The 27,483-nt window shown below is 41.9% G+C and overlaps 1 protein-coding gene across 1 annotated transcript; it reads left to right on the top strand.

Annotated features, from left to right (window-relative positions):
- Positions 1-23,674: 23,674 nt before the first annotated feature.
- sox11a (SRY-box transcription factor 11a) lies at positions 23,675-26,814 on the top strand. Its single transcript, XM_011490563.4, has one exon. The coding sequence runs from the start codon at positions 23,837-23,839 to the stop codon at positions 24,914-24,916; it is 1,080 nt and encodes a 359-aa protein (XP_011488865.2). The 5' UTR covers positions 23,675-23,836; the 3' UTR covers positions 24,917-26,814.
- Positions 26,815-27,483: the final 669 nt, after the last annotated feature.

Below are 27,483 nucleotides of genomic sequence, written 5' to 3'. Positions count from 1 at the left end.
ACAACCTATTGATAAGACCCATTGATGACCATCAATGGGTCCCAAGATATCAGGAGACACAGCCACATATAACTGGGTGTCATCAGCATAACTGTGAAGGTTTATGCCATGTCTACTGTTGACATAACCAAGCGGAGGAATATGAAAGTTAAAATGTGTAGGACCAAGGACTGAACCTTGTGGTACACCACATGTCAGTCTGTCCTCCCAGATGACACACCATTTACACTGACAATAAAATCTCTTCCTGTGAGGTAAGATCCAAACCAGCCGAATACCGTTCCAGTGATTCCAACCATGTCATGCAGTCTGTTTAAAAGAATGGAGTGGTCAACTGTGTTAAAGGCTGCACGCAGGTCCAGCTATCCTAAAACTGATGTTGTAAATTTTGTCAATGTTGGACCTGAGATCATTTATAGACTTGACCGCCGTTTTAGTTCATGTTTACTAAGTTGTTGCCAGGCTATACCAGCTATCTCTAGATACAACAGTTCATTTTTGTTCATAATTCATCAGTGAGTTGAGAAAATGTTTTTAAATAATAAATAAATGCATACTAATAATAAAATAAATATAATTCTAAATAAACCTATTTTTAATTGTTTCCTCCTTTTTACACAATGGAGTCTGACCTTTACGACGAAAAAATAAATTTACAAGCATGGTCATAAAATTCCAGGAATAAAGTTGTAGATTTAGAAGACTTTACTCTAGTAATTTTACGAGTATAAAGTCTTAACATTATCAGGAAAAAAGGCAAAAATTTACAGCAATAAAGTCATAAAATTATGAAACAAAAATCCTAATTTTATGAGACTAAAGTTGTTGCATTAGAAGAAAAAAAAGTACAATACTAAAGTCATTAAATTCTGAGAAAAAAGTCGTAATTTTACGAGAAGGAAGTTATAGGCTAATATTCAAGTATAAATTGAGAATTTACATGGAAAAAGGCTGTTTACTGAGAAATATATAAAGAACAACAAAAAATAACTAATACCACGTTTCAGTATTAGAGATGTAGCACATAACTTCAGCTTTGGTTTTACTAATAAGGAAATACTAATAACAAATCTAAATTCTTCCCTTACCCCTACAGTTTCTGCCTATACCCCCTATATTCAGCTCTCCAAACGAGAGTTATGGAAAAGTAGTAAAGTTATGGTTGCAGAGTTGTGGTATTTGAACAAATTAAAACACTGGCGCTAAAGGGCCAGTGTAAAAGGGTTAAATAACACAGTCTTGAAGAAGCCCATTGCTTTTGAACTGACACTTGTTTTGAGGTGCGGAGATTTGGGACTTCTTGAATGATAGCGTCACCCGTGTGTGCAACTTACATTAGCCTTATAAAAACTTCACATCACACTTACCACATTTTCAAGTAGCAACAAGGTAACTGCTAAACACACCTGCCCTCCTCTTAAGATGCACCTTGAACCAACTGCACCTCTCTACGACCCTCAATGGACCTGAAAACCCACAGCACCCCTGCAGGTCAAACCCCCTGTTTGGGTGCATGTGACTATACCTTAGGTTAACCGTTCACCTAGTATCAGTAATTCTACAATAGAACCATTGTCCTGACAAAGTATGTCAGACAACTCTTAAAAACAGTGAAGAACATGTATTAACTATGTGTTTCTACACCTTCAAGATGTTTTTGCTTCTTAAAGTATCCTTCAAAGTTAAGCTAGCAAGATGCTAGTGCCTAAGCAGCTAACTGTTGTCACCACACACAAACATCTAAATGTGATGTAAAAAAGACTTTTTCTACTTTCTCCCAACAAAAATGCATTACATTTTCAATGCGGTAGCCTCATCTTTTTGCACAAGAACAAATTGAGAGCCCGAGCTAGCAGCTGAGCGTGCTCCTAGCGATTTGCTCAAGTGCTACTTATTTTACCCAGATGCTGGCGATGTGAGGAGACCCAGTGCGGCGCCTTTCATCATCATGTGTAGGACCTCTTACCGAGCGCCTTCTAGAGAATCAGTGAACACACTGAGTAGAAGTAACCACTGCCAGTTAAATAGAAATCCTACATTGAAGCACATTCTCCTTTGCAAGAAAACGCTGCTTATAGAAGAAGATATTCCCCGGACTGGGTGAAGATAATTTCATTATCAAAAGGTCATCCTTCATTTACCACAGCCTGTCTCCATTTTTTTTCCCTGTTTTCTGGTACCTTTTTTTATGCATCACAGCTTCAAATGCCACACATAAATAGCTGAAAAGCAGCTGAATATCCATCCATATCTTATAAAAATAAATTAATGTCAACACTTTCATTTATCTTTGAGAATGCAACAATTAAAAATGTATATTTCCACTCCTGTTCTATTTGTTTTCGATGGCTTTTCCTGGTTAATATTTTAATTTTTGTCAGACAGTTGAAAAAATATGAGTCTCTGACTAGACAGCCCTGATTATCATTAAACTTTTATTTCACATGAGATGTTCTGCTTATTCAAATCACACTCCTACATGGCAGGGAAACCAAGATCCAAGTTGGGAAATGGTGCAATTTTCTTTTAAGTTATATGCCTTTAGAAGAGCAGTGATTTGGGAGAGGCCTCTTATAAATCATTGGTACAGTCTTTAAGATGTGGAGATTCCTTACATCGGGTCGCCACCTCCTACATGAAAGCCCCTATGCATCTATAAATGACAGTTATTAGAAGGAACCTGTTGGCAGATCACAAAGAGGAAAAAAGGAAAAACTGTGTGCCTTTTATCTTCCTACAGGCTGCTATAAATAAAGGCAGGTCACTAAAGATAGGCTGAGTGACTCATCCACCTTCTCCTGGCCTGCTTCTCCTCTCCTGTTACTGTCTAAAAGGGCTTGACACACACAATCTCCCACATTTTCATACATCATATATTAACTAATGACGTATTTTATTTCAAATTTTGGATACCAACATGTTCACTGGTACTACTTTCTTGGCCCTTAATAAAGCATTTGTTTAAGTAGGCCATTGCCTGCTTCTAGATACACTGTTTGTAATTGGTCTGTCTACTCCATCTATCTTGTGGTTCAATTCTTACCTTCATCATCGCTATAATTTTGTGTCATATAAGGGCAATCATGTAAACAATGGTATTCAGCACGGTTTTTCTCTCTGACCCTTTTTATTTTCCATATTTATTTCTGATTTGCCAAATTTCTGTTCTAAATGTGATATTTGATTATGCGGATGATACTATATTCTATTTCTATTCTAAGCATCTTGGATATCTACAGTATAATTCATTGCTGCAGGATTTTGATTCCATACAAAAACGGCAATCATCTAATAACTGATTCTAAATAAAACAAACTCGTATTATATGCTATTTCAGAAAAGACTGTTTGTTTGTTTGTTAATTATGATGTTATGATATTGGTTAGTTCCCTTTACTTGTTTAGTCTTACCTCTGTCATCTTTTATTTTTTGTTATGAATCTAAAAGGAGGAACCGTTCGAAAAAGGATGATGCAACAAAAGGATCTAATTCTGCCATTGCTCATTAAATGTTTAAATAAAAAAATATATAAATACTGAGTTTAAATGTCTGTTTTGATCATCCGACATTAAAAATTGCATTGCCTTAAAGACCCACTCCGATAGAAAGGGCGATGAAATGTTCTTGTCCTCCATAATTTTTCTAATGATGGAGGATGTACATGAGGAATATTTAGCTCAAAATAGCATTTCAGAGTATTTTTTCTTTTAATTGTTTTTAACCATAACCAAAAAAAAAACTACAGTTTAAAAGAGATCGTATTTGTGGCCTATGAAATCCATTCTGATGCATTCACTTGCAAACGACTAGATCCATGTACGTGTTGTACTTGAACTGGTAAAGCTTCTAAAAAGATGATCGGAGCTGGTCTTTAGGCACCAATTTATACTTTAATTTAGCTACTTAACTAGTTTAATCAAGAACAGCACTATATTGATCTTTGTGATGAATGAGAGTGTAGCTTTAAACATACCAGAGTGAATATTCCTGCTCCAGAGGAGCTGTCACTCAGTTCTCCTGTCAACTCTCACCATCACTCTAGAAAAAACAGTCAAAATGACAAGTGACTCAGAATTAATCACCTTGTCCAGTTTCATTGACATGTCCACTCTTTGATTAATAATTACCCAACTGTCAAAAGCCTCAAGATTGAGTCATAATTCCAGAATAAGCTGTGATCAGGAATGGTTAGCTCTATCTGTGCAATTAGCTCATGGTTTGATTGGGCTGTGAAAACAACCACCCCCCATGGGCTCCGGTACTGGCACACATGCACAGTTTGTTTTATAGTACGACCTGGAATCAGGCTATCATTTGGTTGAAGTTAGTTAGCACACATTCGCTGTTGCAACAGCCTGGCATCTGTCACAGCAGGAGGGAGGGGTGGGGGTGTCAGGCGTTCACACAAAAACCACATAGGACACCCAGCAACACAAACTCCGCTCTGTTGTCTGCTGTGAGGGTAACCTCTTGACCTTTTTGACAGGTACACGGAGGATTTCAAAGAAAAAAGGGAGAAGCCTCAGAGCAGGTCAGAAGCGTGCCCTCTCCATAGGTAGCTGTCGAAGCCCTCACGGCTCCGGGGGACGGTGGCGCCTCTCCCAGGAAGCCATAACTCTCCTCCTCTCAGGAAGTGAGGTGTGTCCATGCCGGCGTCTACATCTGTCCGGGTGAGGAGCAGGTGGACAAGGGGTCAGGCTAGAATAAGATGCTGCTAGCATGTTTTATGTATGACGTGTGGCATGTGTTTGAATATTTACATGTGTCTGAAGGTGATGCAAATGGAGGGAAAAATGGGACAAGGTTAAGAGAACCATGCTTCCTTTGTCAACAAAGACTTTATGTAAACAGCTGAGCATGACGCAATTTTCAAAGCCGAACCGGTAACACCGAAAGAATCGCAGCCTGCATATATTAACATTACAAAAGTCAGTACTCACTTTTTGGACTAAACACCTCATTAATTACATTTATCTATTTGAATGTGACAAGTTAATTATTTTTTTGTCATCTTTTTTAACAACAGGTGTGACCTTCAAACGCAGGCAACACTTTGACTCCTATCCACTGATTCGTCTTAATCTACCCCGATCGTAGGAATGTTTGAAATAAACAACACATAAATGACTGGCTTCCGCCAAGTGGAGCTAAAAGCTTTTGAGGTGATCCTTGTGAACTCTCCGAACACTTCCATGCATATAATTAAAAGGCAGCATCTAATTTTCGATGAGGAGTAAATTAGCACTCCGGCTTCATTGTTAAATCGTGGCTGGTGGCACGCAGCCTGGGGAGATGGATTGAATGGATCAGAGAGGGTTGGACAGTCAATGGATAATTTTGACAATAGGGTTCGGGGGGTATCATCCATCACTCAAGAGCTTACAGGAAAGTTTTGACAGGTAGAGGTCATGGCAGTGTGGCAGGAGCCAACAGAGATGGATGCTTTTAATTTGGGTAATGAAGAGTTAACCATCTTGGGGGAGCAAGAGAAGCGTTAAATGGGAGAGCCATTCACCATTAAGAAAAAAAAATGTCTTATTTAATTCCTCCAGCCCTAATGAAAGACATGGAAACACAATCCTTGATTGACAATGAGGCCCCCCTCTGTAATTCCCTTCAGACAGTTCACTTAAGTTCCCTCCCTTGTTAATCTCAAATATAATGAATTGCAAAACTAAGGTTAAACGTGGCACCATGAATTCATTATCACTAATACATTAGACCATGAGATGATTTACAGAGCGCTCTATCTCCTATTTTCATTAGCGGTGAATAACTTAGATTTGGTTTGATCTGCTCATCGTCATCATTAATCTGTCTTGTTGGTCATTCTTCTCCTTCATATCTGACCTCTTCACTCAAAAATGAAAGAAAGAATGAAAAGGTGCCCCCCCCCCCCGAAAATATTGTTCTACTCTCCGCCGCTAGAACAGAACCTCCCCTTTATCGCTTCCTCTGAAATCATATTCATCCCCAGCTGCCATTCAACTTCCTCCTTGACCCTGGATCTATTGTTGCTTGACTTAATGGCAGTGCTCTTGCCGAGATAACAGTTAATGCTTTTCTCTTGGAGCAGATGACACATACAAAGACAATCATCCAGGAACCCTGTCTGCATGCCAGCTCATATTTACTTCCAAACGCCTATGTTGATGTCTCATTCATGAAACAAAGCAATACTGACGTGTGTTTCATTCAGTGGCTAGTCTTTGTCGACTATATCAAAAGTGATATTACATGCAGTTAACATTGCTTTTTCTATTTGAAGCTACATTTAAGTAGAATAAACCAATAGGAATGAGTGCCGAACTTTGGTCTCAAGTTGGTACTGATCAGTATATGGTACTACTGGTACCACGTAAACAGATGGGTTATAGGGCTTCGTTTAAGACATGACAATCGCTGGTGTTCAATTTAATTTTGCTGTACAATTGAATCAGTTAGTTCAAAATTGACCCAAGTCCAAGAGGTTTGTTTTTCCAGGAAATTATTTTAATTGCATAGCTTAAAGGGAGGCTCCACCAAATGATTAATACTTTACCCAGATTTAGCACCAGCTCATAGCTTACAAATACTATAATATGAAGCACCTAACTTTTATTTTTTTTTATTTTTATTTTTTTTTAACTTGTCCTGTCCAACAGCTAGGCAAACAGATGAGAGCTGAGGGCCTCTTGTGTTGGACATATTTTATTTTAACAAGAGGGGTTATTCATCTTCAGACAAACCAAAGGTATGTCTGAATAAACCCCTTTTGTAATTGAGGCCAAACTTTATTAATTTCAATCATGTTTGAAAATCTTTGGTGTTGGACCGGACGGAAAAGGAAAGAGGGGAAGAGGAGAGAGGGACGTTAGAGAGAGGGGGGGGTAGGAGGGTGATAATAGGAGGGGAAGGGGGGTAAGACCATGAAGCAGCATAGAGCAGACAGGTTTACTGGTTGTTTATCGTTACGGTACGGTTCAAATGTAGTACAAAAAGGGCGGGGCCTGTTCACACACACTCAAATATTATCAACACACCTGCTAGCCGCAAAAATGTCCACATGTCAACATGCACACAAAACAGATAGTGTTCACGAACGCATACCTATGCCTTTAAACCAACTAGTGTGAAATCTTTCATTCATTCAATCATGCAAACTATTAGTGCAAAGGTGAGCTAACACCTGTGCTCAGGTGAGTGTTTATGTTCTTCTAAAATGGATGGTGGAATGTGAAAAGAAGGAGGAGGAGCGCCCAGCCACCCCCACACCCATACCCCCGCCGCAGCAGCAGCGGCAGCCGGAATTCCCCCAACGCCACACGGGAACAGGCAGGGAACAACCGCCCCCCGGGCGACCAAGACCGCCACCCAGGCCAGGGCCAGCAGGACCGCCGCGAGGCCCCCAGAGCCAGAGAGCAGGGAGGCGCAGAGGGAAAGAGAGCGCCGCCCCAGCCCAGCCAGGAAAGCAGCCCCCCGCCGCGCCGGAAGAGCCCAACGCAGGGCCCCACCGGAGAGGGACGCCCACAGCCCCAGACGAGCACCCCACCACCACCCAGGAGTTCCGGGAATCCCCCCGCCCCGACCCCAGGTACGAGCCAGGACCCCCCAAGGGAGACCCGCTCCGCACTCCAGGCAGCCACCCACCCGGCCCACGGTTGGTCCAGGTAGGAGCAAGGCAGGGGCCCGCCGCCCCCGCCCAGGAGGGGGGAACCCCGGGGAAAAAAGGGCGGCCCACAAGGGATGTTATAAATATGGCCCGACCAGGCTCGGCCATGTTGGAAGTTTGGCGGGGCCCAGCGCCCAGGGGCAAGGACCAGGACCCACCCCCCAGGGACACGAACACCCCCGGCTCAGGTGTAATATGAACCCCCCCACCGTGCGGAGAGAGCACCGCCGGGCCCAGGGAGCCGGCACCCAAGGGACACGGCCGCCATCGCCAAGGGGCCCGCACCCCCACCAGGGAAGGGGTAGGGGACAGATGGACCCAGGTCCCACCTTCCTTGTAAAATGTGTGTGCGTGTATGGGTGTTTGTGTGCATGTGTGTGTGTTTATGTTTGAATGTATATATTGAAGGGGGAGGGGTGTGTGTACTAAGGGGGGTGCAGTTAAAATTGGCGAGTAGGGCACTAAGGGGACATCTCCTGATTACTCACAGTGATGTCCCCTCACCCTCCACACCAAGGGGCCCTAAATGTCTAAGGTGCGGTTAAAATTGGCGGGTAGGGTGCCAGGAGGACATCTGCTGCTTGCTTGCAGTGATGTCCAAGCACCCCCCCTACCAAGGACCCTACATGTCTAAGGTGCAAATAAAACCGAAAGAGGGGGGGCCCACTCCATACGGCAACCATAGGCACGGCACCTAACTTTTATAATTTCAGAGGACGAGCAAACTAAAGTCTCTGGACTTGGGCCCTTCTTGAATTAAACAGGGGCGCTGCCATATTGGATAACCAGTACTGCCATCTATGGGATAAAGCAAAGCCCGTGCAAGAGAGGCCCAAGTCCAGGAATTTTGCTCTTCATGCATTTTAAATGTCAAGCATAGTCAATACATTACAACGGACTTGGGACTTTTTTTGCACATAATCAAATAGCTTTTCCCTTGAAGACCATAGAGTATATAATATCTCTATTTTGAAAAATTTTGGACTTGGGCCCCTTTTGAAATAACCAATTCAATTCCAGCCAATCATGTCACCTTTCTAGTGATTGTGGGGGGACTCATATAAGTAAGACCATGAGGGAGCGTCAGTCAAAATGCTAAAGTGAAGCGAGCGAAGGTTTAGCTGTACTTCACAACAAAAGATCCAACGTCCCATAATAAGTGCTCCAACATTTTCCTGTCCAGGGGAGGTGCTCTCCTTAACCCTTACCTGTTTTTGGAAAAAGACCATAATTGTGACCAAGGACCGTTTCAAAAGTACCTGTCAGCACCAAATCCTAATAGCACCCGTCCCAATTAACCAAGTGGAAAAACAGCATTTGCTTTCAGTGTCTCCTTTAAGAGTTTACACAATTTAGCCTAATATAGTACATATGTAAAATTAAAATTAAGTAAAATTATACTTTGTTGTTGATATTGTAAAAAGCCAAAGAAAGTGCTGAAAAGCTAAAAACAGTGTGTCTGGGTTTATTTTTAAGCACTAGCATCCATATGCTTACCATCTTGCTACAAATAATGGTCATGTCAATAAGTACATTTCTCCAAGCAAATCATCAGCCAGTCAAAGTGGTGAGAAGGTAATGTTCTAATGAAAGCTTAACTGAAGCCATGGCTACTTGGGTTGATGTGTACAGTCTAGCTTCCCACTAATGCTACTTCAACACTAGGGTAGGAAAAACATGCTTTCGAGCAATTGCTTTTTAACCCTTTTGCTATCTTAGATGACCCCACCCTTGCATTGACGTGTTATTCCTACCATGACAAAGGTGGATAAAGGTGGAAAGATTTTATGTAATCCATCGATGCCAGTGAATATCACAAATCATTGAAGAAAAAAGGTTCAGAGCACTGTCTAGTGGCATGCACCCAACTCCCAATGTTAAAGTGCCTAGGATAGCATAAGGGTTACAGAAAAGTCTGTGTAAACACAGCTAAATCCGTGGTATATACGCAGTTTGTTTGTTTTTTTGGTTGTTTTGAGGCTCTACGTACAAAATATTGAACCTGCGTTAAAACCAGTTGAACTTTGACCAACCAGGGATTCAGAGTAAGTAGTGATGTGTGGGTAGCGTCCTTTTCAAAACACAGAAGAGCCAAGTGGTTGAAAACTGATCATGAAACAGAAATGAATAATTGTGGTTTGTATCTGGCCGGAATTTTATGACACCGAGACTTTCATGTATCAGAATAGAGCTGTGAAAGTCAAAGCTTGAAGTAGGTTTTGTGAGGTTTACTCTGCTTTCAGGTGCTTCCAACTGTGAGTGCATGCGCCAGTATTGAGTAGTGATAGAATTGTCTGGACACCCTATGTTAGAAGCGCATACAAAACCCCATGTTCATCCAATGTGTACATAGCATAACAAATGCTAAGCTAGCATAGAACAGCAACAATTAGGATAGCGCTCTACAGTTTCTAGTAGGCCATATAGAAAGTCAATTTTACTTTTTGGTCGATATTGTAAGATCCTAACGGTAGTGCTAAACGGCTAACAAGACTATTTCTGGGTTTATTAGGAACTGTTAACCTCCATGTGCTCAACAAATAGTTTTAATGTTAATTTGTACATTTTTTTCAGGTAAAGCCAGAGTGATAGGAAGGTCATGTGCTCCTAATGATAGCTATAAAAGCTTTGGCCTCTGCTAATTGGGGTGATGTGTACAGTCTAGCATCCCCTGAAGAGAAGCTAGCAGAGATTAGCTAGAATTAGGGTAGCGCCCTTCAGCTTCTAGTGGTGCTTGAAAAATTTTTACTTGCAAGGGTCAGATGAATCCAGTAATAGACAGTCTTGATTTATCAAGACAGGTTTGCCAGGCAGCTTTGTACGTTAGACATCACCAGATGTGGCTTTTAGGCAGCTCCACCGCTTCAAACAGCTAATGTAAGGTTTAGGCAGTCAGCTAGTTATAAAAAAAAAAATACTTCAAACATAAAGCCTCGGGATATTTTTCACATTTCTTTTTAAAGAAAGTGGCTGTGTTATACAAAAAAAAAAGAAGAAAAAACAATTACTGAGAATAAAATCATTATTCTCTGTTGGCAAACAGTTTACTCTTGCATCACATTAAGTGCGCTTTAATGGTTCTCTGCAATTAACAAGACACTAATTATGTGTTGCTTCCTCTGCAGGTTTATTTAAACAGTGTTTATGAACTGCTCTTTTTGATTCTTTCAATGCCGAGCTGCTAAAGCTGCACTATTCCTGTTAGAAAACCGTTGTATTTTATGTAAATAATGGCGTTGTAATTAGGTAAATTTATTCAAACCGTCAAGAATATACACTGTGAGCCATAAGAGACGTTTTGTAGCGTAGACCTACATGAAAATAATAGGCCCTTCTGGCCAATATACTATTAAACACAGCGGTGGTTTCAGTGATGTTACATCAAATGGAAACACGTATGCATTTAGTCGAGGTTTGAGATGATCAAAAAAAACTGAAGCTTACTCTCTGTTTCCTTGTTAGCCAAGGCGCCTGCTTCACAGGCACCTCTCATGTGTTTTCATTTGTGATGGAGCCTGTGAATTTAAGCAGAGCAGGAAACTTGTTAGAATGAATTGTCATCCCTGCTTGACAGACACTCGTAATGAGATTAGCACAGGAATGTTTGAAAAGGGGGCTTGGAAATGAGAGAAGCCGTAATCCGCTCTTACACTTTTATGGCTAAATTCTGTCTCCCTGCGTGTGCTCTCTCTCACAACTTTGCTTCTCTTGTTCATTACCTGAATTATTTTAAGACTCCCATTGTAATCCTTAACTTGTCAGTTCGGTTTAAAGGAAGGAAGGACAAAAAATTCAAGACTTTTGTTGTTGATTGCCAGCCCACTACGATGAAAATTGAGTTTTTGTGGCATTTTTCTGGTGATGGTGAGGGTATTTATTTATTTAAGTCAATGTGAATCAGCAGCAGAGAAAAAAAAAGAGCAGTTTGAAAAGGATTGTATTTGTTACGTAGAAAATACACAAGCTCCCTGTTCCGCTCCAGTCTGATGCATCCAATTGTAAACAAATAGATCCACATTCGTCTTTGTTTTCCTCGTCTGAGCCTCAATCTGGCTCAAAACTGTACGGCTGGATAGCTCCAATAATGCTCCCCCATTTTTGCTGGAGCGGTAATGTTAGGTGTAAATAGAGAGCTCTAAGCAACAGGAAGGGGAAGGAGGATCATGGTTACTCCGCACCAGCAGTTCTTCCTACATCTCAGAGGTGATATATAATGCTTTAGTCACAACTGCCTTTATGGGTGGATACAGGTGATCAATTGGTAAATCTGTACATAGCACGCAAAGGGTCCGCACGAAATTTAAAGATCGTAGACTGTAGGACGAATATGTTCATGCTAATTTTTACGAATCTTTCATTTTTCAGCCACCCACTCTAAACCCTCTGCACTCGATACATGTGCACTCCTTGCCTGCAGCCTGACTGTTAGCATTTAAGAAATGAGCCGGAGTGTAGTTTATCTGACCAGGTGAACTTCATTTATATATTCACAGCTGTCCACCCAATAGACCAGGGCTCACGAGCCATATATGGCTCTTTTGATGGTCACATGTGGCTCGCAGACAAATCTTTATTTATGCTTTTTTTTTTTCATTAGACCAGTCCTTCTCGGGCGCGATGCAATGCCAGAGGCGCGCAGTAGTAGCGGTGCTTAGAGAGAAAAATCTGCGCCAGTACTATCAGTTTATGATTATGTATTATTTCACAGAGTTTGTACCACCCAGAAACCTGTGAATTGCCGTGCCTAAAACTGCGCGCTCCCGTTTCTGAGAAAGAGCGCGCAGTTGCGGGGATGGGATGTGTGAGGAAGAAAGGCGGGGGGTGGGGGGGGTGGGCACAGTCAGTAAGGTGAATCGCGCAGGGATTGTAAAAACGTAAAACCCGCTGCCCGTCACTCACTGCAGCGTGTGAGTGTATGTTTGGCTCCACGTCTGCATGTGAGCCGTCTTTCTCACATCTACAGAACATTCATACCAAAAACACGTAAATCAACATAGACCATGAACCGTGCGTGATTATTGTGCTTTTTACATGCAAGTCTTTAGTGATTAATGCGTGAAATACGCTTTGTACTCTATATAAAAGTTATACATCGGTGGTGTATGGGTGAAAGGTCCGTTAGACATGGATGGACATACATGGAAAGATACGAATTGGCGTGTGCATCTTGCAAAAATCAATCACAATTTGGTAAGATTTACAAAAACTGCATAATTCTCAACCGACTCAAAATTTTGGAGCACTCAAAACCGAATTCACACACATTGGCTGAAACACTTGACGGACATCTGCTGACATCAACAAATGATAAATGCAAGAAACATGTATCAATTACGTGTAGCATACGTGGAAAATGCGCTAAATGTACATAGTGGCTGTGTGACACGGCCTATAAGTGCGTGTGACTTGCATTATCCTTTAAAATAGGCTACTTCACGATACACTTACCACATGCATTTTCATTAAGGTGGCCGCACAGGTGCATGTGACTATGGCATAATGAACTCCTGCCGCTCTGCAGAAACTATGTCCTAGAAAACAACAGTTTTTAATTTTTATTTTGCCCCAAAACTGCATAATTGTAGTTAAAAGACCACTGGGAATGCTTTTACGATAGAGTAGGCAAAATAAAGGAGGAGTAGGACTTTAAGCTTAGAATTGACACATTTAGCCGTTAACAAAAATAAAAAATCCGATTTGGTAAAGTTGGTAAACGACCCTTTCAGCTCGAGCTCTCACACGTCCAATCATGAACTTTTCCACCTCATAAAGATGCAAAGACGTATAAAGCTTAGAGGTGCACAACTGTGCTTGGTACGTTTCTTACTAAAAAAAATATATTATTATTGATTTCAGGACAGATAAACAGATTTGTGGGACCATGACTGCCCAGCACACAGCTTAGCTTTTCTATATCCCCCACCTCTCATACAGTGACCTTTACTACACAGATAAAAAAAGCTTCTAGTGCAAAATGAAGGATGTTTTTTGCAAAAGAGGAGATTTATGAAAAGCATTCCTTAGCCTGTCTTGGAAATCCTGAAGAGACATGAAGGAAAGGGCATTGAGTTAGTATATAGAGGGAGACACACTAAGACCCTGATATGGATGACATGCTTGAGAAAATAGCAGTCTATATGTGCATATGTAATGCAAATAAAAAGAGTGTGTGTGTGTGTGGGGGGGGGGGGGGTGCTCGATGAATTGGTAGTGGCCTTTAGTCGCAGTATATTTATAGAAACCGCTTCTAAATGTTGATTTAGAAATGACTTTTAAGTAAATTGACAAATTTGGTAATGCCCTTCGGGTCATTTTTGTGAAAAATCAGTGGTTTTATTTTGACATTTGATAAAGAATCGACCATCAGAATGGTGAAAAAAGGAAAAATAGAAAAGAAGAAAATTTTGCTTTCATTTCTAAACGCTGATGTAGAAATGAGTTGTAAGTAAATTGACAAATTTGGTGACGCCCCTCGACTCACTTTTGTAAAAAATCAATGCTTTTGTTTTGAAATTTAAAAAAAAATTACAAAAAAAGGAAAATTATGTTTTCATTTCAGCACACAAAACTATGATTGTGATGGCAAAGCTCATTGGTGGTGCTGTTATTGTCATTCAGAAGCTGTTTTTTTTGCTTTTTTTGGATCCATTTCTTTCCGAATCCATTGGGGGTACAACTAATTTCGACTCAGTTTTAGGTGGTTATTTGTCACCATATGTGGTTGGGGGGGGATTGATTGTCTCCCTCCCACCGCACTGATGAAACCCCTCCTGGGGGAATGCTCTGGGGATTCATCTCTTGCTGATAACTTTGAGCTATCTTATCTGGTTGCTGTTCAAACAAGAGTGAATGCTCAGGTTTGCTTCAGGTGTTTGTCTCTCCGTGAGTTCATTTCTTCTTCTTTTTTTTTTGTTTTTCAAGGTTGAAGCGTGATTGATGTCACTTTTTTTTTTCCTTGGCTACTTTTTCAATCAAAAAAGTCACCTGAATAGCAGCAATCTGTCCACAAGTTGAGTAACTTGTAGAGCTGTAAAATGATTAACCAAAACAGATGTCTTAAGGGGTTTTTAGCCCATAGTGTCACGTTTTTGTATCCAACATATCACTTTCTGCCAAAAACCAGATGTTGATGAGACGCAGACAAGAGTCAGGGCAACATGGCCAGCATGACTGAGTGTTCACTAGACCTGTGAAAGCAGAGGACCTGACTGGAATCTGCAATTGATGCTGTCAGTAAGTGATCGATTCCCTGCTTTCCAAGGAGACGTGGTGCACAAATGAGAATCAAGCCTTCCCTCTTGGTCAAAAATCTTCATGTGTGCCACGCACGCTGAGTTTTCATTAGAACGGTGATTGCACAAGTCCTGTTTTTTTTTTTTTTTTGGTTTAGAAATTCACTTTCTGACGTTTAATAGACACTGCATGTCATTTGAGAGAACTATTCCTTTAAATCTAAACATGAATCCAAAGATGTAATACTGGAAGCATGAAAATGTAATAGTTTCCTGTAAAAAGGCTGAACTAACATTTATTTCTGAACGTGCTTCAACCAGGAAGTCAGTGTTGCCAAATAGAAAAGATGCACATTTCTATTGTTTAGCAGAAGATTGTAGCAAAGGTAGAAATAATAATTCAACAACACAACAAATTATTTTAAATATAAAATAATAATAATACTGCAGATAGTTATTTTAAATCATTCTCATCTCTGAATGGTAATTTCACAACTTGTACTTTGATTTTACAAACACCATTTTCTTTCTTTTTTTACAAGGAGAGGGAAATGTTGAATGACTGAAGCAAAAGCATTATCAGAAATGGATGTTAAGAGGACATCAAGGGTAAAATAAGATGAAGAATCTTTCTTCTTGTAATTCCGGTGTTATCCCTGCTCACTAATTAAGGACCTGACAAAATCCTGTCTCCAGAGTTGTCCACAGGGCATGGATTCTCAATTTGTCATGCTGCTTTGAACTGTCACAATTCAACTGGCAGCGCAAAGATCATAAACCAGTAAAACTTCACAGCACAGGATGCGAATGAGTGTGACTAAGCACGGCGGAGGCCCCACATGAGCCTCTGCACACACTGGTCTGTAGTCAACACTATCTTATCTCACGAGGGGGCAAGTCTGGGCAGGCCGGTGGGGAAGCGGAGCTAAAAAAAAAAAAAATAATAAAAAGTTCTTGGAAAATGAGCAAAACTCAATAAACAGCTAAAAACCCAACAATTGTGTTCAATAAGAAATAAGTCAGCTGTCCTGGTGTCCCTATGAGCCATCATCTTCAAATAAAGTTCCACTTGGCTGTTTTTATCCACCATGAATTATTGGGGTAACTGTTTTATTGGAGCTTGTCATGCCCTTCATGAGTAAACAAATTTGCTGCCGCTTCCTCGTGTCGTCTCCAGCAATCTGGGAGGGAGCAAGACCTAACCTGCAGCCACGCAATCTATCAGCATTAACCCCGCGCAGTCTGCAGACTAAACACGCTCTCATTACAGCGGCTGCGAGCGCCTGCAGGGCTCTGGCTGCCGCACAAGTTTATTAACACCAGGAACAATAAACAACACAAACCTGGCTACACTGGACCCTTTCGGTAAACACCGCTTCAGCGCTGCTGGTGTATAATCAAAGGATTTTAATGGCCAGAAATGATTGGAAATGACATGGCAATGTGATTACCGTGGAACATATTGTACCGAGGAAGCCAGACTTGCTCCAGGATGATGTCATCTCCTCCGGGCCGCAGAGTGTTTCTTTGTGGGTCATGGCTGTACGTTGAAGGGGGAAAATTAAAGCGGATTCTTTTTAGGCTGTGTGGTACATTTTAAAGTGCAAGAGTGGCTTTAGCCACAAAATGGTCACAATTCCTGCTCAGATCTCTCAAAAGATTCCCCTAAACTTAATAAAAAAGGTAATAAATGCCTATCAAGCAACCTGATTGCTTAAAGGTTATGTAAGAAACTGGTTTCCATAACCAGTAGAGGGGATTAGGGAAATCTGGTTCCCTGTGGTGGATGTCTGCAAGGACAATCTAGTTACATGTAAATGCTCGGACCAGGTTTCCTCCTGGTCCTCTCTGAGAGGACATTAGCATGATAAGGGCAGCTGACACTCAGCACTCGACTTTCAATGGGGAGCAGCAGCTGGATGAAAGGAGTGATGGAAGAGTGGAAGCCTGAATGCTGCCCGCCAATGGAAAGCCCCTAAACGGATTTGTCCGGCAACCGGGTTTTCCACCTAAAGGCAGATGACTTGAGTGGCTGCAAAACACACCCACTGAGGATGGAGTTTTCCACTGGTGTCAATGGCGAGCATGAGTTTAATTATTTATTAGTGAGGCTGAAGAGTTTGTCATTAGAAGATGAAGGGAGTTTAAAGGCCTACGCCGGTGTTCTTGGAGTATTTTTGTTTTTAATGAAGGACAGATATGAAGAAAATGAAGCTCAAAATTTAGTTTCTGATTATTTATTTATTCAAATCATTGTGAATCAGGAGCAGAGGAAAAATGCAGTTTGAAAAAAAGTATTTGTGACGTAGAAAAAACAAGGAGGGGAAAAGGGGGCGGGGTTGCTCTGTGCCAACAGTTTTGCTAACAGCTAAGGTAGATTTCTAAAGCCGCTCTGCAGAAACTATGTCCTATGAGAATGACACAGGTGTTCAGATTTTGGCTAAAAACGGCATAATTGTGATAAAAAAGACCACTTTCTCGGTAGATAAAAGGATTACTGGAGCGGGACTAAAAGGCATTTATACACCTAAACAATCTCATTTGTTTATTTTTTTATTGGTACAAAAAAAAAGACAATTTGATTTGGTTTGCAATAGATTCTGTATTACAAACTGGACCAATCTGGGTAAAAACTGTCTGAAACAAACATAAAACAACCCCACAATTCCAAAAAAACCATTTAGCTTACGATGCTAATTTATTTACCATTTCCTTTTTGTCAGGTCACATTTTGAGAAACTCCTGTAAAAAAACATGCTTTGCTGTTTTCCTCAGTTCTTTAGTATCAGTGTTCCCTGCAGAACCAACTGGGTCCTCAGAGCCAATGCTAATGTAATGCTATAGCTAATTTACGAAGTTCTGAGTGATTTAATGGTGAAATTGATTTAATAAAGACCTGTTTAATGTAAATACACTTAAAGTATGTGATGCTTTTCCCAAAAAACCCAAAATGCACAACGTGCATGCGCAACGTGATTGTCTAATCGTGTTAGCAGACCAAAAAAAAGCCCTTCGGCTCAGTACTGCCCCACAGGCAAATATAGGAATAGCCATTGACTCTTCTAAACTGCAGCTTTTGCCTGTGTTGACAATCTTGACGACTTGACGATGGTGAGTCTTCAACCATCTTGCTATTTCGTAATTCCAGTGCATTCTGACGTAAAGAAAAGCAGCGATATAGTTGTGTGTTTATGCAATCATGTACATCAGCTGCTTCTGTAGGAGAAAAGCAGCTTTGCGTTCATAAACTGTTGCATAACGGTGCAAAAGCCGACATGAAAAGCCACTTTTCTCTGTATGAAAGCATCTGATTCACGTTGATCAAAACGCTTGAAGGTGTACAGTAGAGCAGAAAGCGTGTGTTGTAAAGGTGTCGTCAGGGAAATCACGGGTTTTAAAAGATTTAGAAACAGTGGTGGGATCCTTTAGTTGTTTATTTTCACACTGAAATCGACTGTATTGTATCAACGGGATTTACACCTTTAAAAAACTGGATGGTCTGTTTGCCTTCATACTGTTGGGAATCGCAATGGAGTTCACTTGCAAGTCAATCCGGAGCTTCAGTTTTAAAGTTCGGTTTGCTGGTTTGCTTTGCCCCAGACGCGTTTTCACACTTGCTCAAACAAAGAGAACCATCAAAGGAAACAAACTGTGATCTGAACCAAACAGATCAAGGTTTGAATGTGTGCTCACGTTAGGCATTACAAAACATTTGTTGTTGGTCACGTTCGTCTTTTGATGACAGTATGTGAAAAGGTCAGGGTAAGGAAACGGTCAGGATCTTTTTGTTCAAGACTTCACGGCAGATAATCATCTTCTAACCACAATACATTTTTTACCACCTGACTGCATTAGTGCCACAAACATTTCCAGCACTTGCATGTTCGATACCCCTTCTCTCAAGTATCTCCTGAGCTTGGAACCTCAAGGGGCAAGAGTCCACATCAAGGAGGCCAACGAGGAACCCAACACCCTGGAGATATATTTGCATTGAGTTGAGAATGTGAAGCAACAGTGGGGTGAAAACCCGCCTCCGAGGCACCTAAGTGGCAAAACAACGACCTCCAAACGGCTGCGAAACCCTTTTCATTGTCAAAGTTGTCCTACCTTCAGATGCAGACGGGGGAGGAGGCGGAACGACCTTTGAGGAATGAGATCATGGTGTCAGGCAGGCTGTGAAAAAAAATCTATGAGCAGCTGATGTAACTGGTCTGTGGGTGGCAATCATTGACGGTTCTTGAGAACTGGACCCAGTCAGTGTGACATCACCCTAATGCTTTCGTCTCAGCTGCCCTTACGTTTGGATATGGGCTGTTTGCAGGCGGAAAATGAACATATTTGTATGGTGCACGCTTAGAATTTTAAGACCATAGACCACTCGGTGAGCCTGTACAGCGTAAATGTTCTTGCACGTTTTTCTATGGACAGGCTGCAGGTGACAGGTCATAGAGAACACCTAAACAACACTAAAGGGGGGAGTAGGTGAGATGCAGGGGTGTTGTGCGGATTTTTCCTTTTTTTCAATCCCCTGAATCCTGCACAGGGCCTGTTAGGGCTGTTCCAGCGATAGATGCTGTAAGTAAGCAATGATTGGTCTGAGTCGAAGTGCCTCAACATTTCAATGGGAACCACTCAAGCCAATCAGGAGTGAGCTTGCTAGAAGTCCACACCCCTACCACTTCAAAGTGAGACCAAATACTTTTGAGGCATCTGATTGGACAGTTCATAACTTGCACAGCAAAAAGTATATCATGAAAAAAAATTACGATTAGCAAGTACATGTTACCAAGAAGGTAGCAGAGAAAGAATGGTTATAGAGACGAATGTACTGGATAAATTAAATAATGGATGTTTATTTCCCAGTAGATGTCTATGGGATTTTGGCTTCCTTAAACCACCAGTTACTTCCTGTTTGGAATGTGAGGGGGAGGGGGTCCCTCAATCCAGTTATCATATACAGTCAATGGTAGCAATGCTATGAATTAAAAAAAAAGCCTGGAGATGAAGACTTGAGGGATGTATACAAGCGCACAATAAGGGACGTCATTTAGATTAGACACTGTGAAAAGTCCTTTGCATAGCTCTGCATTAAGCGCAATACACTTTAAGAGTCTACAGGTCACTTAAAGCTGTGTCTGTCAAGTGAAAAGTTAATTTTCACGTGTTACCAAAACAAACCCCCATATCCTCATCACCACCCACCTTTAGCACCCCTCCTCCCCACCTCTTCTTCTCCTGGCCCATTGTGGAGCCATCAGATAGCGGCTTCCAGAAGTCCACACCTGTCTCGGGGCTATGCAGAGGAGATGGATGCATGCGTTTTGAGCATCAGATAGCCTCTAGCAGGGGTTAGTATTGATCTAATGCTTGACTGGGCCTTTGTGAGAGCAGCAGCTGCCTTGGGGGGCTTCTAGATAAGCAATGCAAAGGGAATTGTTTCTCCCGAAACCCTTATTTTGTAGACAAAAAAAAAAGAAAAAAAGAAAAGCCACCACTTAATTCAACTCTCCATTGCTTCGATTAAAAACATCTTCTAGCTTGCAGGCAGAATAACCAACTGAGGAATAATAAACCTCTCCGTTTAGGGACATGTGGTGGAGAACACGTCATGTCCACAGGTGTAGCTAAATTAACCTTCAAGCAGGCATGTGAACCACGGCCAAGAATGGGCGTCTAGAATGTGTTGTTCACACTGGACTGTCGCTACCTGATACTAGCGCATCATCACCAGCTACAGTTGGAGCGAGATGTCAAAGTCTGACCTGGTGTTACTTATAATGTGCGCTCAGTGGCCGCGTATTTTGCGTATGTAGAGCCTGAAAAGGATTGTAGAAACTTGCGCAGAACGAAAGAGTTTTGAAACCGGTAACGTGCATTTACAATTTTTTACATAGACTTTTTATTGGAAGTGGAAGTTCAACGCGCATTGTCAGCGTAGCTTTAAAGTTGCCTTAAAGTAAAAGTTCTAGAATCAAACAAACAGTATCCCATGACAAAAAAGGGGCGAGATGGAAGGTATGACTGTATATGACACCTGGATCAAGTAAGTGCCACGTAATCCATGGAAAATGTCTTAATTTCGGCTCCTACGAAATGAAGTAAAACAAATTATTCTTGAAACGGACATCGAGATGTTGGAACCAAAATTTGTCAGTAAGCAGCGATTGGTCAGAGTCAGTCTGAGTCATCAAGTCCATGACATTGGTTAGTTTACAACTTGAATGACTACAGAAAATATTTTTTTGATAAATAGGATAAGCAAGTATATTAAAAAATAAATAAATAAAAGGTTGCAGAGCATGAATAGTTGTTCTGACAAATAGAATGACTGAGATGTTTATTTCTCTATAGATGTCCATAGAATTTTGGCTTCTTGGAACCAGTGGGTACTTCCCGTTTGGAACGCTGGTTGTGTGTGTGCCACTCAGTCCAGTACTCATATACAGTCAATGACTGGAAGCAAAGGTGTTGGGGGAGGGGTCGCATTACGTGTGAAGGCTGCCTTGGCGATGGGACCCTCTGTGAAATGACTCGCCGCCACCTCATTCAGAGCCAACGATGAGCCATGCTAATGAGCCGAACATCCACCCCTGATGCTCATCATTTAAACAGCCCGTCTTTATGAAACGGTCATATCGGGGGTTGGAGCTGGCCGGAAGGAGTCAAGGGGCCACACTGCGGCCGTCACCCTGATGCAGAATTAAAATCATATCATTTTTTCAGTTTAGGATTATTTTTGAATAAAATCAATAAAATCAATTCACTCAAATGTGAATTTCACTTATTGAAATAGATTTCTTATCTTTTTCTTGAACTTTCTGATTCTTTTATTTTGTAAGGATAAACCTTAAACTGGGGCGTGACCTTATGATTGACATGTGAGCATAGAGCTCTGGATCCTTCTTCCACTTCCACCTACTGACAGACTTTGCTGATCCCGCCTTTTTTTTGGGTGCTATTTTTAGAAACGACCGCCGTTTGATGACATCACATCCAGCCAAACCCTTAAAACCCAGCTTCGGATCAGCTTGAGCAACATCATCTGCTGCCCATCTATTTATAAACGGGGAGGATTAGGATTTTAGTTGCAGTTATCAGGGACAAACAATCATTTTTGGCAACAAGGAAAGTCAAATCATGGTAAATATCCAAAAATAAGTGGTGAAATGTAAGAAAATAAAAAGTTTAAATTGTGATTCTATTACAAAAAAAAATCAAAAATCTGGATTCAATCAGATCAAACGGCTGAGAAAAACGCCACACAATGTTGCATTTGCATGTGTCAAACCTCAGATCTCTGCTCTGACACACATATCTGATAAAGCTTAATCAGCACGGGGCAGTCATGATAAAGCATTTCAGCCCTCTCTCTGTGTGAGAGTGTCTGAGGGCTGTTTCAAGGGAGGAGGGGTGGTGGGGAAAAGCCCCCCCCCCCCCCCCCTTCCTCCATCTGTCCCCAGCCTCCATCTCCTCAAGTCCCTTCCTCCAAATGTGGCCCCCCATTTTTATTTCCCTCTACCCTCCTCGCCGTCCTGTCGCTGTGCTTTCTGATTCGCTCTGTATCAGTTGAGACACTTCTTAAGCCCCCAGCTGGGGGAGAATACAGTGGCTTGGTGGGGGGAAGGGGTTTCAAAAGGGTAAGTGATTGCCCTCTAGGGGACGAAGCAGTGCGAGAGATGGGATGGGGGGGAGAAAAAAACAGAGGCAGGACGCCTTATCGCCCCAGCCTCCAACAACACTGTTGGCTACCTCCCAGATCCATTGGGGGAAGAGGAGGAGGAGCATGGATGAAGAGGGGGGGCTGCAAGAGAGACGCCAGCTAGATGCTCCAGCTGCCTCTTGACACAGCAGACTCAGCAGGGTGCCTTCCATCTCTCCCCCTGCCAGCAGAGCTCAGTGCAGTGGCTGCACAGGCAAAAAAAAAAAAAAAACATTCAAAAAAACATTTCCATCTGAAAGACCCACATTGCTGCACCAACATTTGCTCAAATTGCACAGAAAAAAATTACAGCTTTACTTTTGGGCCTCTCGGAGTTTAAGCATCCCCACAATTAGCAGACATAAATCACCCATCTGTGCGTGTCTGTGGGATGCTGCAGGTGTGTTGTCACTGGAAACTGGAAGTGTGCTACTGACCTACTTCCTTCATTCAGACCTGTCTGCTCACTGAAACTAAGAAAATATGACATAAAAACACCCTTTGAGGCTAAAAAAAAATTTTTAAATCACATTTTTATGTTTTACTAAAGAAAATTGTCACATAAAAGGGTTAAGACTTAATTAGAATGTAAAAAAGAAATGACATTAAATCTGGCCGCAGACATGCAGACGCACGGATGCGCTCAGGCGCCTGCAACAGTGTCCAAGCGCCACCTTCAGTATACAACCTAAGGGAGGAGGGGGAAGGGGATGAAAAAAAAAAACAAAAAAACCTTGGAACAATTAGAAAACCTGTAGCCAAACAGCATTTCAAAGAATAAACAAAAACATTTCTGGAGGCACAAACAAATAAACAAAAACCAAAAAAAAAAGTGCTCCCGGGAGCGCAAAGTGCATGTTTAATATGCTTGTGCTGCTCCAGACGCTGCGCACCACAAATCCCCACCTTCCACGCCAATGCGCGTTCGGGAAAGAAGCAGAACGGGGGGGGGGGGGGGGGTGGGGGGTGGGAGAGAAAAGGGTTAAACGGGGGGAGTCTTGGATTGGAGTTTGCTGGGCGGAGTGCGGGACGTGATTGGGTGGATTAGTGTGACGCAGGGGACATGAAAAAGCTGATAACTAGTTAAGAAGGCAGTTTGTAACTCTGGAAAAAGAGTGCAGAGCTTGAGACGCGGAGAACGTGGCGCGCAAAATTACGCACGCAGAGAGCTGAGCCGTCTTGGCGGTGAGGAGCTGGAGCGCGATTTTTTTTGGGGGGGGGAGTCAAAGGAAGAAGAAAAAACCGGGGGGGAGGATGGTGCAGCACATGGACAACAGCGAGACGGATGGAAGCATGTCCAGGGAGGCGACGGACACGGAGGAGAGTGAATTTATGGCGTGCAGTCCCGTGGCGATCAACCCGGACTGGTGCAAAACGGCCACCGGGCACATCAAGAGACCCATGAACGCCTTCATGGTCTGGTCCAAGATCGAGCGGAGGAAGATCATGGAGCAGTCGCCGGACATGCACAACGCGGAGATCTCCAAGCGCCTGGGGAAGCGGTGGAAGATGCTGAAGGACAGCGAGAAGATCCCGTTCATCCGGGAGGCGGAGCGGCTCCGGCTCAAGCACATGGCCGACTACCCCGACTACAAATACAGACCCAAGAAAAAACCAAAGCTGGACGCGTCCAAGTCCTCGGCGCCGTCTCCGGAGAAGTGCGCAAAGCTGGCGAAGACTCCCAGCAAGAAGTGCTCTAAGATGAAGAAGAGCGGCTCCAAGTCTGCGCACAGCTACGGGGACGACTGCGTCTTTAAAGTTGCAAAAACTGTCAAAAGTGAGCTGACGGACGATGAGGACGACGACGACTACGAGGAGGACTACCGGATGGGGATTAAGCGCGCGGAGGAGGAGCGCCTGCGGCCCTACAATGTAGCCAAAGTTCCCGCGAGCCCAACTTTGAGCTCCTCCGCGGAGTCCGAGGGCGCGAGCATGTACGAGGAGGTGCGGAGCCACAACAGACTCTTCTACAACATCAAGAGCAAGCAGAGCGCGGCCGCCTCCGTCTCACCAGCATCCTCCCGGTCGGTCTCCACATCCTCCTCCTCCTCCTCCAGCAGCAGCAGCAGCAGCTCCTCTTCCTCCTCTGGAGAGGACGCAGACGATTTATTGTTTGACTTTAGTTTGAATTTCGCCCCCAGCGCGCCGGGATCAGAGCTGGGGAACTCCGGAAACCTGTCCCTGTCTCTGGTGGATAAGGACCTGGACTCTTTCAGTGAGGGCAGCCTGGGCTCCCACTTTGAATTCCCAGACTACTGCACGCCGGAACTCAGTGAGATGATCGCAGGGGACTGGCTGGAGGCGAACTTTTCAGACCTGGTCTTCACATACTGAAGAGAGAAAAAAAAACCCTCAAGAAACGTGTAAAACTGTTCTTTAAGTAAGGGAGATTTGAACGGAGCCCAGCCTCCTGCAGGCGTTTTTGGGCCCTTTTTTCTATTATTATTATTGGAGAGTCCTGGAAGAAGAAGGTGAGCTTTGAGGAATGAGATGCTTCTGAATTCCAAATTTAAAAAAAGACAAATAAGTGACATTTTCGTGTTTAATCGGGCAGCATGACAGGGTTTGATGGATTTTTTTCCCCTTCCGCTCATAGGTCTGTTTTTGTTTTAACAACTCCAGCTTAGAAGGACCACAAGAATGGGGAAAAAGACACAAACTTCTATGCATCTCAGAAAACAAACAAACATCCAAACTGCAGGGAGCCGAACACGGACCGTGGACTGTCTCATAAGCAAATCTGTGAACCTGTTCTAATGTAATTTCTAAAAAAAAATGTTTCAGTTTTTTTATAATTTTTTTCTACCTGATTCCGTTTTACCTCCTGGTTTTTTGGGGAAAAAAAAATAATGAAGCAGCCTCTGCCGAACAGGAAGGAGGAGGCAAACGCAGAGGATACATTTTGATACATAACAGACCTCATCTTTTTAAAAGAAAAGTAAGATATTTTCAGGCATATTTTTGTACAGTCCAAAAAAAAAAGGGAATGTTCTTACTGTGCTTTCAGTGAGTTTCAGGCACTTCTTCCCTTTATCGTTTGGTTTTTGATTTGTTTTGGTTTTTTTCTTTTGGAGCATGCAAGGGAGTCCTGGTTTTAAGGATTAAGTTAAGTTAAGACTTGCATCAAAAATGCCTTGTGATTTTAAACTAGGTTTTTTGTACAGTTGTAGAACAGATTTGTTGAGTATTTGTAGACAATACAATGGCATCATGGGGGAACACATACCTCAGAGCTGGAACTAGTTTCAAGATTGTATATGTAATGTAATATAGTAAAGTTAGGAGTTTATGTATATCATACTCGTGATATGTGGATGGGTCCCAATCGCAGGTGTGAAACTGGATTTCTTTTTTTATTTTTTTGGTATTTTTTAATGGCACATACTGTTTCTCCCCCCATCCCTAATTTTTTTATTATTTGTTTTATTTTCTCTCTCATTTTTTGTGCAATATATACTCTTGAGATACAGACCATCAACATTTGTAGCAAGTGATGGGGGAAAAAGAAAAAAAAACAGACTTGTGCACTGTCAACATCCTGTTGTGATGCTGAAGCCTGTCCAGGGCGAGGAAAACAGACAACAACAAAAATCAGCTGGAACTGATAGATTTAAATGTGGGAACAAAAAAAAACCTTTTAGTAATAATTAATCCAGCTGAAGCAAAGAGGGGGGCATAGTCTGATTCTGTGGTGGTCTGATGGTTTAGCAAAAAATATAGAAGAAAAAAAAAAGAACATTCCATAGTTCCTGTTTCATAAAATGAAACTTTTATTTTGAAACTGAAGACTGCCTTCTTTTTTTAAGACATTTACCACAAACCTGTATTTTTTATTTCTTGCACTTAAGGAAAAAAAAAGTTTATTTTTATGTGGGTCTTAAACCATATGAAGTCAGTTTGATAAAGAAGCGGTTTTGGAGTTTGACCTAATTATATGCCCGGACTTTTTGTTTTTGTTTCGTTGGAAGTTCTAGGCAGTAGTTACTTCACATTCCAAGTGTGAATCTGTCTTTGACTCATCTTTTTAATAAAAAAAGAGGAAAAAAAGTACCTACCACCATTGACTGTCCTTTCAGTTTGTGAATATCTGTAGAGAAATGTGTTCTTTCCTGCATTTGAGGATGTGATGACAGAATGATGCCTATTTTGTATGTAGGTGGATACTCTTTAATGGGTGGGCTCAACATGTGTTAATAAAAAGGAGGAAAAGGAAAAAGGAGTTTTGAGCTAAATGTGGAGATGCTTCGCTTGTTTATTTTCTTTCTTTACCAAAAGGTTCTAGAAAAAAAAGGAGTGGTGAGGACGCTGTAGCTTTAAGAAATTGAATCGCCCGCTTGCCGGCGCTCAACGTTGTGATTGGTGGGCTTCTCCGTCTCCTTGGTAACGGAGCTGGAAACAGGAGCTGCTCCTCTCAGCATGCGGGGGAGTCTGTCTGGCTTTCATTCAGAAAACTGCCTCACAGACAGGCTTGACTGAGCAGAGAAGGGTGGGGGGAGAAAGGCTTTTATTCTGAAAACATATTTAAAAAAAATAGAAACTAAAATTCGAAAGTGTCATAAAAAACTTTATATTTTCGTGAGAATGGGTTCAATGAATAAATGGCTACCAAAATAGAATAGAATAAAACTTTATTGAAACAAGCAAGGGAATATTACTTATTAGAATGGCAAATGATACAAAAAATTGAAATTACAATAAACTGACGTTATTGTAAATAACATTAACTATTTTCAAGTATTTCAGATAAAAAATAAAATTTTAAAAAATATATAAAAGATTCACAATTGAATAAAACAAAAAACAAATAAACAACGCAGATATAAAAGAGGAGAAGACATTTAAGTTCATATAATGTTTTTTAATGTCCAGTTGGAGTCATCGATATTCCTGCACTTTGTCAG

The sequence above is a fragment of the Oryzias latipes genome, chromosome 22, assembly GCF_053564925.1.
Source record: "Oryzias latipes strain Hd-rR chromosome 22, Olatipes_Hd-rR_3.1".
Taxonomy (NCBI): Eukaryota; Metazoa; Chordata; class Actinopteri; order Beloniformes; family Adrianichthyidae; genus Oryzias; species Oryzias latipes.
The sequence above is the reverse complement of the archived record's forward strand: the minus strand, read 5'-3'. Positions and strand labels throughout refer to the sequence as shown.

What these genes read in the sequence shown, in the direction of transcription:
- sox11a (XM_011490563.4), top strand. Translation starts at nt 23,837, where the DNA reads ATGGTGCAGCACATGGACAACAGCGAGACGGATGGAAGCATGTCCAGG.